Below are 16,758 nucleotides of genomic sequence, written 5' to 3'. Positions count from 1 at the left end.
CATGACAGATTTTTTTTCAATTCAGTAATTTCAATGAACTAATTTAGTAATTAAATAGGCCTTAGGGGTTTACATTATCACAATTTTAATTTTACTTTTACAATGATCAAGTTTTAAATTTTTTAATTTTATAACAGCAATATTTAGGCATTCAAATTTATTTGTTAAATTATTTTTAATCCTTTTTTGCAAATTTGCATAAACATTTCATTAAAAATCAAATTTTACAAGTCAAATTAGGATTTTGTCTTTTGTGTGTCCTCTATTTCTACACGTCATGCCACCTAGAGTAACAAACAAAAGCAGAATCCTTTTTTGAAAATTGATAACAAAGATTCAAAATTTTGTGTATAAAATCCTTGTTTCTTGAGCATGTACATAAGTTTTTATTTAATGACATTATGACATATATGGTAAACATAAATTTCATTTATTGCAGTGTTACTATTAGTTCTACTTCTCATAGTATGAGTAATGAAGAGAGTGAAGAGGATCCTATGAGAGTTTAATCAAAGACTCTTAAGTACAGATGTGGGAAGGTGAGGCTACTAGTTATATTGACAATGCACATTTAAGTTACCCTTCCAAATTATTAGAGGATTTTTCTATTGGTCTCGTAGATAAGAAGTCGCCTTTAAAACAATATGCAACTAGATTGCAAGCAAAACCAAGGGCAATAGGGAGAAACAGGCTACTGAGAATTCATTCCTATCAACTTGAATTTCAAAGCAGCATCACAAGAGTTCATGCACACCTTTTTATCACAGGCAAAGGTGTAAGAGAACGTAAGGGATTGTGGCTTAACAAAAGAATTGAAATAAACTGTTTGTGTGATTATACTAATGACCAAAGTCATGTACCTATCGCGCTTTTCCATTGAAAGCACCTACTCCTACTAGTACTAGGACTGCCCCAGATCCACAATTTTCAGCTCATTCTACTTCTATTTTTCCATCTAGTTCAAGGGCAATTATTGTTAGCTTTAAGCAATCAGATGTTAATTTAAGCAATTAGATTATAATCAGACTGTGAATGAACAGTAACAGCAATAAAGCACAAGACAAAAGACACCAATACCCTGGGAAAACCTCCCTCTTGGAGGTTAAAAACCCAGCCTCAAATACAATATGTATTATCTCAAATGTAGGCAATTACAAGGCAATAACTTATCTCAGATTGCTGTTCAATATAACAGTGAAGATTGCAGCCCTCATCAACAGCAGATGGTTAGGAGGAGCAGCAGATGTCTAGATCAGATTCGCATGAGAGGAGACCTTATCGAGTTCACATGAAGATCTTTGACAACTTCGCCACACACAATCAACCTTGAAGAGTTCGCACAATAGCCTTATACAAGTTCCCATGGGTGAAGGAAAGATCACTGCTAGGAGAGAAGATAGCATTTGCATGAGATGATGATTGTGTAGTGACTTCATTTGCAGATATATTTATATCCCATCTTTGGCGCCAACCCTCAAGTTGGCTTGCATTTAGTTTATTGATTTATTTTTATTTATTGCCTTTAACGTTACGAGTTTGGGTCCAGCCCAAAGCTACAATTAAGTGTCTCCACTTACAAGTTTGGGTCCAGCCCAAAGTTACAATTAAATTCCTCCACGTTACATGTTTGGGTCCAGCCCAAAATTCGATTTACATAAGAGAGAATACATTTGTATTTAGAATGCAATAATCAGGTATCCAAGCTAGCTATTATTTTCAACAATTGTAAATAAGCCTAAGGGCAAACGTAGAATGACAACTAGTGATGTTGCAAACAAGATAGCAAAGATATCCAATGTGCGGAATAGAGACAAGGCATATGACACAATTGGCAACTTCTTCTTTGCAAATGGCATTTCATTCCATGTGGCTCAATCTGTTTATTATAAGAAGGTTGTGGCAAAGATAATCAGCAAGACCGTCACATGTACCACAACGGGAGACAAAATTGAGAATAACAATCTTGGATAGGAACTATTCCAAGATAAATATTCTTCAAGTGGAGAAAATGAAAGCAAATTGGATCGCTAATAGATACAGCATAATCACGAATGAGTGGATGGATATCAAGCATCGTCCACTAATCAAATATTATGTTCACATGTACAAAGGGCCCTTACTTTCTTAGGTGTTTATTGCTCAAGGCACTGCAAAGATGTTGATTTTCAATTCGACATCCTTAGAGATGCTATTGAGGAGATTGAACCAGAGAATGTGGTGCAAGTAGTAACAAATGCAACATATGTGTGCAAAGCTACAAGGAAATTGATTGAGGTAGCCTACAAGGATATTTGGTGGGCTCCTTGGCACATACATGCCATGAATAATGCACTCAAGGACATAGGCAAATTTAAATAGATCAAAGAGGTGGTTAATGATGCTACAAATGTTTATCTGCAACCATCATACTTCATATGCACTCTTTATAACCTTTTCCAAGAAGGAGTTTCTGAAACTTGTAGAGACTAGATATGCATCATACTTCAATCTCTTGGAGAGCATGCTTGAATTGCAAGAGGAATTGCAACTAATGGTAATGACAATAGAGTGATATTGGTGCCTTATTCTAAATCAATGAACAAGAGGAGAGTGAAAGATGTGTTGAAAATGGGCTAATATGAGATACATTGTTGCCATCATTACTCCATTCTTCAAAGTTATTAGATATGGGAATGCAAAAGCACCTCGCCTTGGAGAGGTGTATGAGTGCAGTGATAGTATGCTTGACTTAATGAAGGCCATTGTACAAGAGAAAGACCCCACATTAGAGCTCAACAATTGACATATTCAACTAATCATTCATTGTCGATGGGAGAAACTCAAACACTCCCTTGCACATGGTTGCCTATGCATCGAACCCGAAGTGGTAGTGCAAAAGTCGTGAAGAAACGCTCCTATACAAGATCTTGAGGTGAAGGCAAAGTTCGCTAAAAGGATTTAGACGATACATGATTCTACACAATCTAGCATCATTAGTACTAAATAGACAAAATTTGCCACTCTTAGGGGATACTCAAATGAGGCCAAGATAGATAGGGAGACTATAGGACAAGAGGATCCAATTCTGTGATGGAGCATTGGGCCTAATCCTTTGACAACCACACTAACCATTCGTCTACTACCCCAATTTTCTAGTTCTTTTGATACTGAGAAGAACCGATCTACTTACAGTTTCATCCACTCTATTACGAGGGCAAAGAAGCTTGTAGCTGTCCATACTGCCTTGCATCTCATTAACTACAACACACTAGTGTACAAGGAAAGTCAAGAAGTCCAATGGGACATAGAACCAAAAAAGCCAGTACAAGTTGATAAAGATGTGGCACAAACAAGGTTGGTTGGTATTGCTTTAGAGGAGCTTGATCTTGAGGAGTATAACAATTCAAGTGATAAAGAGTTTGGTGATGATTTCGAGCATTGGTCCATTGGCTAATTGTATTTTTGATTGTAATCAAAATTTTGAATATAGTATAAATATAAGGATATTTGGCATTTTCACCGTTCATTCAATGCAATATCAAATATGTTTGAGTATTTCAAAGTTTCATATGTTACTCTTTGTATACTATTTTATAACTAATTTTTTAAGTATTATATAAGTTTGTATTGTTGTCCCCAAATCTGAGCCCTTGGTCCCCCCATCCTTGGGATTTGTCCCCTCTATCCCCCCATCTTAAGACTCTATGGAACATAGGTTTCCAATGGATGGAATGATACGATAAATTAACCATTGATCAATGTCATTGTAGTGTCTCCAAAATGGACTATTTTTAAAGTGGATTGTGAGGAGGTGAAAGATGGTGCATTTATTGCTAACATCTTCATGATGATTGCTAAGAAAGTGGGGCATGTTCACTTTGTTCAAATCATGACAAACAATATGAAATAATGTAGAGTACTTGGTTTATTGGTTGAAGAGTATGATTCGCACATAGTTTGTGCACCTTTGTTATTCACTCCCTCAACCTTATGTTACAAAAGATTGGCAACAATATTGACTGCCTTAAACAAGTGTATATTGAAGCCAATGAAATCCAAGCGCTCATCACCAATAAACACATGTTGCAAGGCATATTCAAATCATTCTTGAAATTAGAATTGTTGAAGGTAAGTATAACATTGAGACTTATTTTAATATTTATGTTTTACTTTTAGTATTTTTGCATAGATTGTTGAGGATTTCTCATCCAACACAATTATCTTTAGATAATTTGTGAAGATTCGAGAGGTGCTTTAACATGGTCATAAACCAAAATTAGTTCATATGAAAGTAATACAACATCAAGAGGGCATCAAATATCAAGCATAAAAGTCTAGATGATATTTGTTGGGGTCGTGTTCGAGATCTCTTTACTTTCATCAAAGCCCATTTTGAGTATGACCCATTTTAAGAACATGACTAGGCCTTGTTTGAAAGAAAGATATGATGGCATCGACTCAATGTTTGAGATAATGAAGACCATAAATGAGGAGCATGATCCTAAGGAAACTTTCTTCAAACAGATGTATATAATTATTGAAGAGAGATTGAACAAAATGACCACTCCACAATATCTCGTTGCCGTTGAGATCTTTTACATGCCAATGAAGAACACCCTGTATAGAGATTTCAAAGTTGCTAAGGGGTACAATATAGCATTTCGTAGAGCTGCCCCTAATCCTTGATTTGCAAAATGTAGTCACAAGTGAGTTCATTGATTTAAAAGCTCCAATGGTCAAGTATTGAAGCTTGTTGTGAAAAGTTCAAGAACGCTCACAATTGGTGGTACTTCGACCAACAATTCCAACACCTACAACCTCTTGCAATCAAATTTTTAAAGCACATAAGTTTTATAAATATTAATTTTCTTGTCTTTAAAGTTTTATATAGAATTTTTTTTTTTTTTTGTCTCTTCACTTCTAAGTCTCTAACTATGTTTTAATAAGTTGCTAGTTTATCTACATCTAGGAAGAACTCAAGCACATACTCCATCCATTCAATAAAGCACAAATATTGCACTCAAGAAACACACACAAAGGACAATTTACATGCATACCAACTTGCACCTCCTTTTCACACAAACAAATTGGTTACAAGAAAGAGGACACAAAGAAATAGGCTATTGAACCAAAACATACACACTTGAATGCTTCCACTTCCCAACTTGCTGCACTTGAAGTTGAGGCAGCTTAGCAAGAATACAAGTCCTAGTGGCACTACCTGTGGGTCCTCTAATACACCAATTATTTACATTATCTAATATTAATGGTGGTGGTGATATTTTTAAAGAGCCATATGATGCTGAAATGTTTTTGCATGGACGAACCCAGCCCCAAAAATCTTTTAGACCAAATATACAAACCAAACCACTAAACTTGAACTGAACCAGTACTGAGATCAGTAACTTAGCCTTACATTAATGATATTAGTATGGAAGCTCAATTCACCACTTAATCCTTTATTCTTTTGTTTATCTTTCTATTTGTAAATCTAACAACTATGAGCAGCAGCTCAAACTCCTTCCTGCTGAAAAACAATTGCTCTGCATTTTCAGGTAAAGACTTTGAACTCAATGTTTTATGAAGAAATAAATACCATCAGATCAACCATTCAGGAGAAATGGGAACTGCGGATCCCTCCGTTAGACCCCATTGCTACTAAGAAGTAAATCATTTCAAAAATGAATGTTTTTATGAAGGTTCAAACAGGTTTTGAAGGGACCCGAAACCCTTTTTACATTAAGCTGCCAAAGAGATAAAAATCAATAAACCAGCAGCAGACCATCAGCAAAAGGTCAGACAAAAAAACACAAAACAGCTTATTTCAAATTTTTGAGAGCCTCCACAGCTTCAGCTTCCAACTGAGTCATGCTGGGGGCGATTTTCTTCAGGTCCTAAATGTCTTGGGAGGATTGTTGCGCAGTTCTCTTCAGATTGGCTGTAGTATGCTTGCATGGGCCTTTATCCCCCTCCTGCCCCTTCATCTAATCCAACACTTCCACATCCACCACAGCCCCATTCTGCTGAGATTTCTCCAGTTTTTCGACCAAGATATTAAAACTATCGGCTGGGTTCTTGACCACTCTATGGCTAAAGGTAACAAAAGAGATGAGGTTGTCATTTTTGTTTTTTAAACTTGTTCTCCGAGTATTGAATTCTCCCTTCATAATCATTTTTCATAACTTCCACATTTTTCACGGTCTTTTGTAGAGAATCAACGACAGACTTCCTCACTCCACAACCCCTCACTGCTTCTATCCTGTTTGCTGCTGACTGAGCAGAACTTGAGGTCGATGTCCTTAATTTCATGAAAGATCCACTTGTTCATTCTGAAGTTGTCAACCGCAATGTTACGGGCTATAGCCAGCACATCGTTAGGGTTCTCCTGATCAAGATTGAGGAGAGCAGAATTGGCATTGAGATCCCTCGGGAAGGAGGATCTCCCTTCCCTATTGGTAGCAGGCACAGACTCTTCAAAAAGGTTCTCGAAATCAGGGGACTTATTCTTAACAGGTTTTAATGGCCAGTCTTAAACCTTACACACTAAGCAACATATTAAGCCTAGAGAATGTCAGTCAATTCTGGGTGTTTAACACTTTTAAGCCTAGAAGTCAAAGCTTAGTGTGTGTGATTTAAGTCATTCCGGTTTTGACCCATTAGACCCCTTCTTCTTGGCCACAATCCCCAGATCAGAATCATCATCCTCCATTTTCCAGTCATCTTCTTCGGTAAAGAGACTACTAGAGTCCTCTTCCTCAGAGGTCATCTCCTCATTAGACAGGACTAGGAGATTTTGGAGGGGGAAGGGAGGGATTTACAATGTTCATAAATTAAAAAAGCAACAAACCCTCATGGAGCACCGGGTTTCAATGGCAGGCTGTAGCGTGAAAAGCAACTTTCCTTATATTTTCAAGCTACAACAATAAAGATCTCCCAAATCAACTACAATCAGACGAAATGGAAAATTTTCCTAATTAAATATAGAATTTATATTCAATCAGAGCAGCCTTATTGCACTTACCAACATGACTCGCAGATGAATTGAATAAGGCATGATATGAGCGAAGGACTGATTCATTTTGACTCCCAAAGATAATTGTATCATGAAATGTATTACATTCTAGATCACAAAATAGTAATTTTTGTTTTATGTGAAGATCATCCAAACCAAAATTCTGAAACACTTTCTTCATGAAATCAAAAAAAGGATTCCAGATCAATGATAACCACTATAAAACTACCGAAAACCACATCCAATTTGGATCCAATTTCAAATGCATAACCTATATACACGAAGATCTTGCATCTATGTAATCATATCCAGACAGTAACAGATGTAAACAACCTGGGTGTGTATGCCAGAATCTAAGCACGAGGAAGAAAGCAAACATTGTCAAAAGATAATCTTTAACTGGCAAGCAAAACATAAAGCATATTTGTGTGGCCAGTGACAAATGAAACACGATATAGGAAAGAAAGTTAGTAAAGGTCTGACACACATATATAAGAAGAGAAACTACCTGAGAAATACAAAGGGTAAAAAATATGCCTGGTTGGCTGAAAACTAATGCTAGACTGTGTAAAAATGCAATAATAAACTCGATGATATGAAGGTAACAGGTGCTTGATAATGAACGAATAGATACAGAATATGCAGTTTACTCACTGATAATTAAACGACCATTGATCAATAGATACTTTAAAAATATCTTTAGACAGAAGCACAAGGCATCATATACCATATGACATTTGCATAATTAAAAAATGAATTGAGAAATTTCAAACCCTGTGACTTAGAGGCATAACACCAAAATCTTGACTAACTGTCATTACATAAATTCTAAGTCAGACAGACTATAATCAAATCCGAAATAGTGTGAGCACACATTTTATAAAGAAAAACTTGATCAGGTGCAATGGCCAAATAAAGTTGTATTAAGACACCAAGATAACGTTTCAATTGCATGTCAATTTTAAATATGCAGTCACTGTTTTCAATGTGAAGCATGGACTTGAAAGCAGCAAGCCACAAATAACACTTGTTGAAACGTACATATACTGAGTTTCATATTCATTGAGATGTTGTGGTTGCTAAGAACACTTTTTAAGCTAAAAGGTTACGCAGTGTACTCTATGAGATATGTGGAAATGTAAACAAAAGCAAAAAGAGTACAGGAAACTAGAAATATTTATATTGTATATATTAGTAAAACTCAAGTATAATCCCAGAAAAGAAACCGTCATAAAAGTCAATACTTCATCACAGACTTTTTCTCTTGGAATTGGTCCAAGTGAAATCCATGTAAACTCTTCGAAGGGGTAATACTTCTTACAAGTCTAAGATACCAAAACCCTACATACATCCTACTCGGTCTCTAGGAATGAGACGCAGCTCAGAGCCATGTTTGAGAAAAACGTTGCCTGCATGAAACGTCGTGGAAATGAATCAAGAAAACATCATAACAAAAATGCCAGTAAAATATCTGCTTCTACAACCAATAATCATAAAATCAAGAAAAGAGATCTATAATTTTGAAAACTGTGTCAATTATAAATATTTGGACTTCAAAAAGTACTGCAATATTGGTCTCCGTCACAACAAACATTATATTGAAGAGTGTGATCACTTGAAGGACTAAATAAGATAACCAAAAAGACCATATGATTATAAAAAGAGATAAATGAGACCAAACCTGCACTTTGCTGAGGATTAATACCCACACCATCTGCAAAAAAACATAGAAAAGAGTGCAATTTAGAACAAATACCAATTTATTAGCAAATATGCAAAATTTCATATGTATCAGATTATGGCTCTGCAGTTCATTGCGTAAGAAAATGCTTTGGAAGGCAATTACTTGGATATTCAATTTTTTTTGCTTTTTGGAGAAAAATTTGAAGTATTTTTTACATATACGCTTCAGATAAAATTCTATGATTATTTTCGGGATGTCAAAGGCAAAAGATTCAGACTGGTATATTATCAAAGAAAACCCCGCTGGATTGCATACCATTGGTTATGATAGCGCTGGTTTGAGGGGGTACTTTAAACTCTTCAGCGGCAAACTTGAGGACAGCGGTGAAAGGCGCCTCCTCTGGTACACCGAATCTGACAAATCCCAAACATATGTCATCGCCCAGCTCTTGCACGAATGTCAATTAAGATTGGGACAAAACAATACTTACACTTTAAAGGGGAGTTTAGGATCCGAGGTCAATGTCACCTTGAACTGTACCTTTCCTCCTGCCCTGCATCGTTGGAAGAAAAATATTTTTAAGCAATCTTATGAGAGATTTACAAAGTGTCTCAAATGCACGGACAAAGCCTAGTGCAACGAAATCACTCACATTGCAACTGTCAGATCTGAATTTTTAGTTCAACCGTCTTTCCTCTGCACCTCCGGCTACACCGTCTGATAGTTGGCTCCTTGAATGCCCGGGGATCGCGGAGAGCATTTGTCAAGAATAAAGCATCGCCTTAATAAATAAATTATTTATAATGAAATAAAAGTGGAACCGTGAAATTTGGTTCTGGAATACATTAAAATTGGAAGGGATGAAGTCACCCATCGGAATATAATTTTGACTAGGTGCTTTTAATTATAGATTTTTTTTTATTTTTTTTTAAAAAAATTTTAAGTGTATGAATCTTTTTTATTATAAAAAGATGGATGGATAAAAGATCACATCTTCAAAGTTACAAGGGGCATAGCTTGAAATAAAACATAACAAGAAGAAAAAAAGTTGCTAAGTGATAAGCGGAGCAATAGTCGGAGAAGGTTAAGGATCTCGGTTACTCGGCTTTCCCATACATCAATAGATCTGGAGTGACATTTGGAATATCGCAACCCTCTTCTTATCTTTTTTCTTATCTTTTACTTTATCTTTGTCTTCAATGTGATTCAAAAAAAAACCCCAAGTCTAAGTGAGGAAACTACTTAGTAGAATCAGAAAAAGACCATTGAGGAACAGCACTAGTTGATGACCCAATCCCCCAACATGCCACCTAAAAGGGGCATCCCAAGGGAGAGAAAAAGTAGAGCATCGCAGATCAAGTCGCAACGAGCTTTTGTGATCATCAAAGTGACAAAGAAGAGCTTGGAACCGTGGAGACAGCGAGCAACAAGCCAAGTGGCTCCTCCCTCTATGTTGGCCACGAGCAAGTGAATAACTATGAGAGGAGAATGGAGTTAGAGGGACTGGCAACTGTGTAGGGGACATTACCCCAATGTTTGAGCAACTCCTTGAGGTGAGATACCTTTAGGACCACCTTCTTACTTACACATGTATCTAAAACATAACATTTGAACAAATGATAGATTTAGAATAAAGTGAGACATTGTGATCCACAATATGGTGCATGAAAATAGCAAAATTTATATCTTTACATATGTTGAAGAAAATCTACACCTTAAAAGCATGCCAAATTAGTTTATACTTATGGGAAATGCAAAGTCAATCCCCAAAAAAATCATGCATTTGGAGAAAGATGATTGGATGAGACAAAATATGTTGTACTTAGCTATCTAGAATAGAAGCCAAAATTGTTGATGAAATTGATGCCTTTAATGGAAAAATCAAAACTCCCATGTAGCAAACAATTTGCGATCTATTAGGAAGGTGGCATGAGGAATGATGATAGGATGTCTTTAACAGGGAAAAATTGCTAATTAATTTTTATTTTTATTCTTCATCTCTTAATAAATTATGACCCCTCAAAATTCTCATTTTCTATGGGCAGAACATTCAATAATAATGGCATGTTCATGGGCTTTCTAGGGTTAATTCTAGTGGTAGTGGGGACTCAGTTTGTGTTTGGGTCAAGCCGAAGCAAGGTTGGGTTAAAGTTAATTTTGATGGGGCCTCAAGAGGCAACCCGGGAATTTCAGGTGTCGGATGTGTGGCTTGTGATGTGGAAGGTAAAGTTTTAATGAAAGGATCTCAATGATTGCAAGATGGTACTAACAATGAGGCGGAGGCTCAAGCATCTTTGCTTGTGGTTGAGTTGGCTTGCAATTTTAATATTTTGAAGCTGCATTTAGAAGGCGATTCTAAGATTATTGTTGATGCTATTTCGAAGGGCTCCTCCCCATGTTGGCGAATAAGTAAATTTATTTCAATTATCTGCTCAAAGTTAAATTCCTTTCAAGATTTCAAATTTCTCATATTAAGAGGGTAGGGAATGGGGTGGCAGAATTTTTGTCTAATGTGGCATGTGAATTGGATCTTTTTGCAACTTGGTGGTGGGATAGCACTGATGAGGTTGTGCTTTAGCCAGCTTAGTTGGCAGCTGATTGTAATTGGTTTTTTGCATGAGGTTGGTTAAGTCCTTTCTTCCTCTTCTGGATGTTTGTTGGAGTTAGTTGTGGAAGGAAAGAGGTTGAATTACTAGGAGTGAGGTGGTGTCATAGCTGACACAATGTAATGGTGGTGAATGTTTTAAATACTTTCTAAAAAGTATGAAGATTTAATGATCATGCATTAATGAACATGCTTTTGAAATGCAAACGATTGCCCAATAAATATGTAGAGAAGGGCGGCGGAGGGATGTTTGTACAGAGCATTAATGTTGATGTGTGCTTTCTTCGATCTTGGTGCTTGCTTTTGAGTTGTTTTCCTCATTGCCTCTCTCAAAATTTCCATAGCATTGAAGTGGAGTTTTGCAGGTTTTGGTTGGTGAAAGGTGGTGGCACTGTAGGTATAGAGGGCTATGGAAGCAAATTTCACTCTAAAAATGAAGAAGCAGTTGTGTCCTTTCCTTGGGCATGTATCAGACAGGTGGTTGAGGGGGATGTTTTTGTTCAAGGATGAGAGACTGATGAAGAGTGTGAAGATGATTTTGGGTGAGGAGTTTGGAGTTGTAAACCATATATATAGAACAAACATGGAAGTTTATTCCCTCATAATGGCATTGGGTTTGGATTTGGAAATCTCGGTGGAACCTGTTAAAAAGGTGATGGAAGCAGTCGTCCCCAAGGAATTCCTCTTGGGAATGGACTTGATTTTAGAGTGGGCGGTACCGAGTACTAGGTTTGATGTGTGTGAAGGAATAGAAAATTTTCATTGAGAGGTCCCTATGAAATGTCTGCCTTTTATAAGGTGGCAAGAAGATTGTGTCAAGGAACATTGCAGGGAGGTGGCATGAAGAGGGTGGGAAGCTTTGAAGGTCTTCATGCAGTTAATGGAGATTGAGATGGCTCTGCAACAAGCTCAAGAGGAGGCGAGATTGGTGGAGGTTAGAGTGTTGCGGTTGAGGAAGCGGAAGATGGGTGATGAATATGCCCTTGCTCTAATCTTGGGTAGTTCCAATTAAGTTTGTTTCAGTTAATGCTTTTTGTGCTTTGGTTGTACCGTGGGGTTTTTCCTTTGATCAACTGTTGTATTTCAAGGAGGTAGTTTATGTATAGGTTCAGTTTGGTTGAATTTAAATGATACTGATGTAATGAGCGATTTTTTGAGCTCAAATAAACCATGACATGGTTTGGGTTGACAGTTTTGGAGGGTGGTTTGGATGGTAGTTTTTTTTGGCTTATGTGGGGTGGTTTGGATTGAATTTATGTTGCGTGGTTTTTGGGTTAGAGGTTAGACTTTATCTGAAAATGTACTACTTTTTTATATAATATTATCAAAATAAAAAACTATTATTATCGATAAAAAAAAACATTAAATAATAATATGGCATAGGGCAAACAAGAAGTTATAGGTATATCTACGTGTGTGTCGATTAAATGAATAAATAAATAAAATAATAAAATTGTGTTCTTGCCTCTAGGGGTTTTGCATTCAATATATATAAATCTTTGAGTACAAAAGTAAAAGAAGAGTCTTTATCGTAAATAAATTTACTACTTTCAATATATATCATCGATTGTTGTAAAATAAAAATAATATAAACCTAAAAATTGGATTTGTGAGGTCATAAATATTAAGTTAAAATATAGATGTGTTCCACTTTGTATTCCTAACTTTTTTTTATCTTTGTTCTTTTATTAATTCAAAAACAATAGTACACAGTTATTACTTTGGGTCAAGTAGTTAAGTTGATATGTTTTATATAATCATTTATGTGATAAAGTTACCAAAATAATGAAATAATATTGCAATAATAAGTAGAATAGACTAAATTTGTTGGGTGTGTATACACGCACACACACACACACACACACACACACACACACACACACACACACACACATGGTGTGGAAGAGGGGAGTGAATTGCAGAGGATATATATCCCAAGGGGAAACCCTAGCCTTGTAGATCCTGAAATAGTCTTGAACATAGATCTTTTTGGCATTGCAAATTGAGATATATCGACTTACAAACACCTAGCCATAATCAATCGAATAATGGGGGAGAAGAAGGCAAGGGAGGAAATTTGCGAATGGGTTAATAAAAAATAGGAGAAAGAAAAAAGAAGTAAATTTTATGCAAAGGCAATTCTTCACAGTATAATTTGGTAGTGAAGAGGAAAGAAATGAGATTTTGTTGAAAGGCCCATGGAGATTTGGGGCATCTTATGTATATACACAGAGATGGGTTCCAAATTTTGACCCAACAATCACAAAAATGGAGGAGAATCCACAATGGATGTGTCTATACAATCTTCCTTTTGAGTTTTGGAGTGAAGACTGCCTAAGGAAGATTGGTAATAATATAGGCCAAACCCTAGAAATAGATATGGGAGATGATAATCAAATTCTATTTGTGCAAATAAAAGTTAACAATATTCCCAATTCCGAGCAAATTAAATTTGGTAACTTTCTTGGGTAGATGGATAGAGAAAATTGAAAGGGAAGTCAAAAAGTTTTATTGTTCCAAATGCCAAAGAAGGAACCATAATTTGGAAAACAAATGAATAACAGTCAAGGAGACCTGGAAACAAAAAACTACCAAAGAAGAATTATAAAATAATCAAAATATTGAGGAAGAGATAGAAATTGATAAGGACATAATGATAATTGTACAAAATAGAGAAGAAGATGAAGGGAAATGTTTAAAATCTTATAATATTTAAGAAAATCGGGCTTTTGAGGAGCCTAAAAATTTGGCACTGACTGAATATCCATTGGAGCCTCACATAGAAACTCCAATTAGATCAATCTTAGCAACTATAAGTGAACATGGGGGATGACCCCACAACACAGCAGTTAGTTGTGAGCCTCCTACATGGGAGGTCTTGGTTTCGAGTCTACTCGAGTAGTTCTTAGCTCCAAGGAAAAGCTATAAAATATCGCTTCGGTTGTGACTTATAAAAATAAAAATAAAAAAGTGAAGATGAAATTGATATAATTGAACCAAGAACAATTAGCCAAATAAAGGCAAATCCAATGAAGGAGAAGTCTACAAAACCAAGAACAAGAAGGAAAACTAATAATGAGAAGAGAGAGGAGGACAAAATGTTACCTAATCAATCATACATCAAAACATATCTTTTGAGATCTAGGCGAGACAAATACTCCCTTAGTGAGCAATGAAGATACTCACTTGGAATGTTAGGGGCTTAAACACCCCTAATAGGAGGCGCATGATCAAGCGCCAAATAGAAAGCCAATTGATTGATATAATAGTGTTACAAGAGACCAAACTTTTGAAATAAAGTGCAAATGCCTTTGTAAATATTTGTTACGGATGGTCGGGGCTTGCACAAGCAACGAAAGGAGCATCATGAGGTCTGTGTATAATGTGGAAACCAAACAAAGTAGAAATTTTAATTATATTCTCTAACCAAATTTGGATAAAGAGTGAGGTAAATAGTTTGAATTAAGACCTTAATTTTATTCTTTACAATATTCATGGTCCATCCAAAATACCTGAGAAGCGGGAGCTTCAGAGAATATTGGGAGCGGATTTGCAAGGTTGCCAAAATAAAGCAATTCTAGTGGGGGATTTCAATGTTATTCTTCCTCCAAGTGACAAGGTTGGTGGAATAGGACGAATGGCTCAGCCGTAAATTGACTTTAGCAATTTCATCAACACATGGGGATTGACAAGTATTGTTCCCTCCAATGGAAAATTCACATGGATAAATAGAAGACTGGATTTTTGCAATATTGCTAAAAGACTAAACAAAAAAAATTTGTCAGATGAATGGATGGATGCTCCCCTAAACCCAAGTGCTATAATAAAGCCTATTCCAATTTCAGACCATTTTCCAATGGAACTAAACATACTAGAAGAAATACGCCCCTCAAGAAGTCAATATAATTTAAAAAGATGTTGTTTTGGTGGCTGGGAATGACATAATTAATTTCATAATGGTGGTCAGAATCGAGATATATTAGAGGCATGGAAATGTTTGCTTTCAACAAAAGACTACAGTTACTGAAGGGGAAGTTGAAGGTATGGAATAAGAAAGTATTTAAGAATGTTTTTAAGAAAAAGAAAAGGATAGAAGAGGAAATGGAAATCTTGAGTGAACATGTGATTAAACAAGGGATGTCCCAAAGTGAGTATCAAAAAGAGAAAGAGTTGGTAAAGGAATACGAATAAATTCTTTCCAAAGAAGAATGTTATTGGAGATCAAAATCCATAGAAAATTGGCTCAAGGAAGGTGACCGCAATGCCAATTTTTTCCACAATTCCACAAAAATGAAGAGAAGATAGAACAAGATCACACAAATACATCAAGGTGATGGACGCATTGCAACAAAAGAAGCAGAAATACAAGAAGATGGGATTGGTTTTTTCAAATGCCTTTTGGGAGGAGAAGGGAATGTAGAAAGTTTGGATAACATACTTATATCTGAAATTCCTACCATAGTATCAAGGGAAGATAATTTGATGTTGATAGTGCCAACAAAAATGGAAGAGGTTAAAGAAGACACCTTTCAGTTAAACCTAGATGAGGCCCCAGGGCCAGACGGATACACGACTTTGGTCTTCCAAAAATGTTGGGATGGCATGGGGAAAGACATATGGGCAGGAGTAGAGGAGTCTGGAAAACGAAGCCTAATGCTTAAGGAAATGAAAAAAACCAACATAGCATTAACACCACCCCCCCCCCACCCCACAAAAAAAAAAAAAGAAGAGGTACATGATTTCTCTGACTTTTGCCCTATCTTATTATGCAATATCATTTATAAAATAGTGGCAAAGGTAATGGGTAACAGATTAAAGAAGAATCACCCAATGATAATTTCTCTTGAGCAAAGTGGACTTGTTCCAAATAGGAACATTTCTAATGGGATGGTAGTAGCACATGAGATGAACCATTTTGTCAAGAAGGAGAATGTATGAGAGGAATGATCCTATATATTGATGTTAAAAAAACCTATGATCATGTACAGTGGAGGTTTTTAATGTTAACAATGAAAAAAATAGTTTTTTGTGAAAAATGTATAGAATGGGTGTATGGATATATCTCAATCCCAAGCTATTTGATCCTCATCAATGGATTGCCATGCAAGTTTTTTCAAGGAGGTCATGGATTACATCAAGGAGATCCCTTAACTCCCTTTTTGTTTGTGATCATGGCAGATGCCTTGAGAAAAAAGACATTTTCTTTGTTGCGGTTAGGGGTGTGGTCGAGCATCAAAGTAGTACAAACACTCCCATCATTCTCCCACCAATTATTCATTGATGACACAATATTGTATGGGAAAGCTTCTTTGGATGAAGCAATGGTCATCAAAATTTTATTGGATGCATATTGTGAGGTGTCAAGACAACAAATTAATAGATAAAAATTGAGATTATATTTCTTCAACAAGGGCCATAATGCACAAAGGAGGATTGCTGCAATTATAGGCTTTGGTGTGTGTTGGTGCCCAAAACCAC

The 16,758-nt window shown here is 36.1% G+C and overlaps 1 protein-coding gene across 1 annotated transcript; it reads right to left on the bottom strand.

Moving 5' to 3' along the window:
• Positions 1–8,149: 8,149 nt before the first annotated feature.
• Positions 8,150–9,484, bottom strand: LOC131061506 (ubiquitin-fold modifier 1). Its single transcript, XM_057995224.2, has 5 exons — positions 9,328–9,484; positions 9,166–9,228; positions 8,991–9,088; positions 8,673–8,705; positions 8,150–8,400 (listed from the first exon to the last, which is right to left on the bottom strand). Coding segments are annotated over exons 1-5 (264 nt in total). The 5' UTR covers positions 9,330–9,484; the 3' UTR covers positions 8,150–8,332.
• Positions 9,485–16,758: the final 7,274 nt, after the last annotated feature.

This window comes from Cryptomeria japonica, chromosome 8 (assembly GCF_030272615.1).
Source record: "Cryptomeria japonica chromosome 8, Sugi_1.0, whole genome shotgun sequence".
NCBI classification, from domain to species: Eukaryota; Viridiplantae; Streptophyta; class Pinopsida; order Cupressales; family Cupressaceae; genus Cryptomeria; species Cryptomeria japonica.
This window is presented reverse-complemented; position numbering and strand designations above follow the sequence as displayed.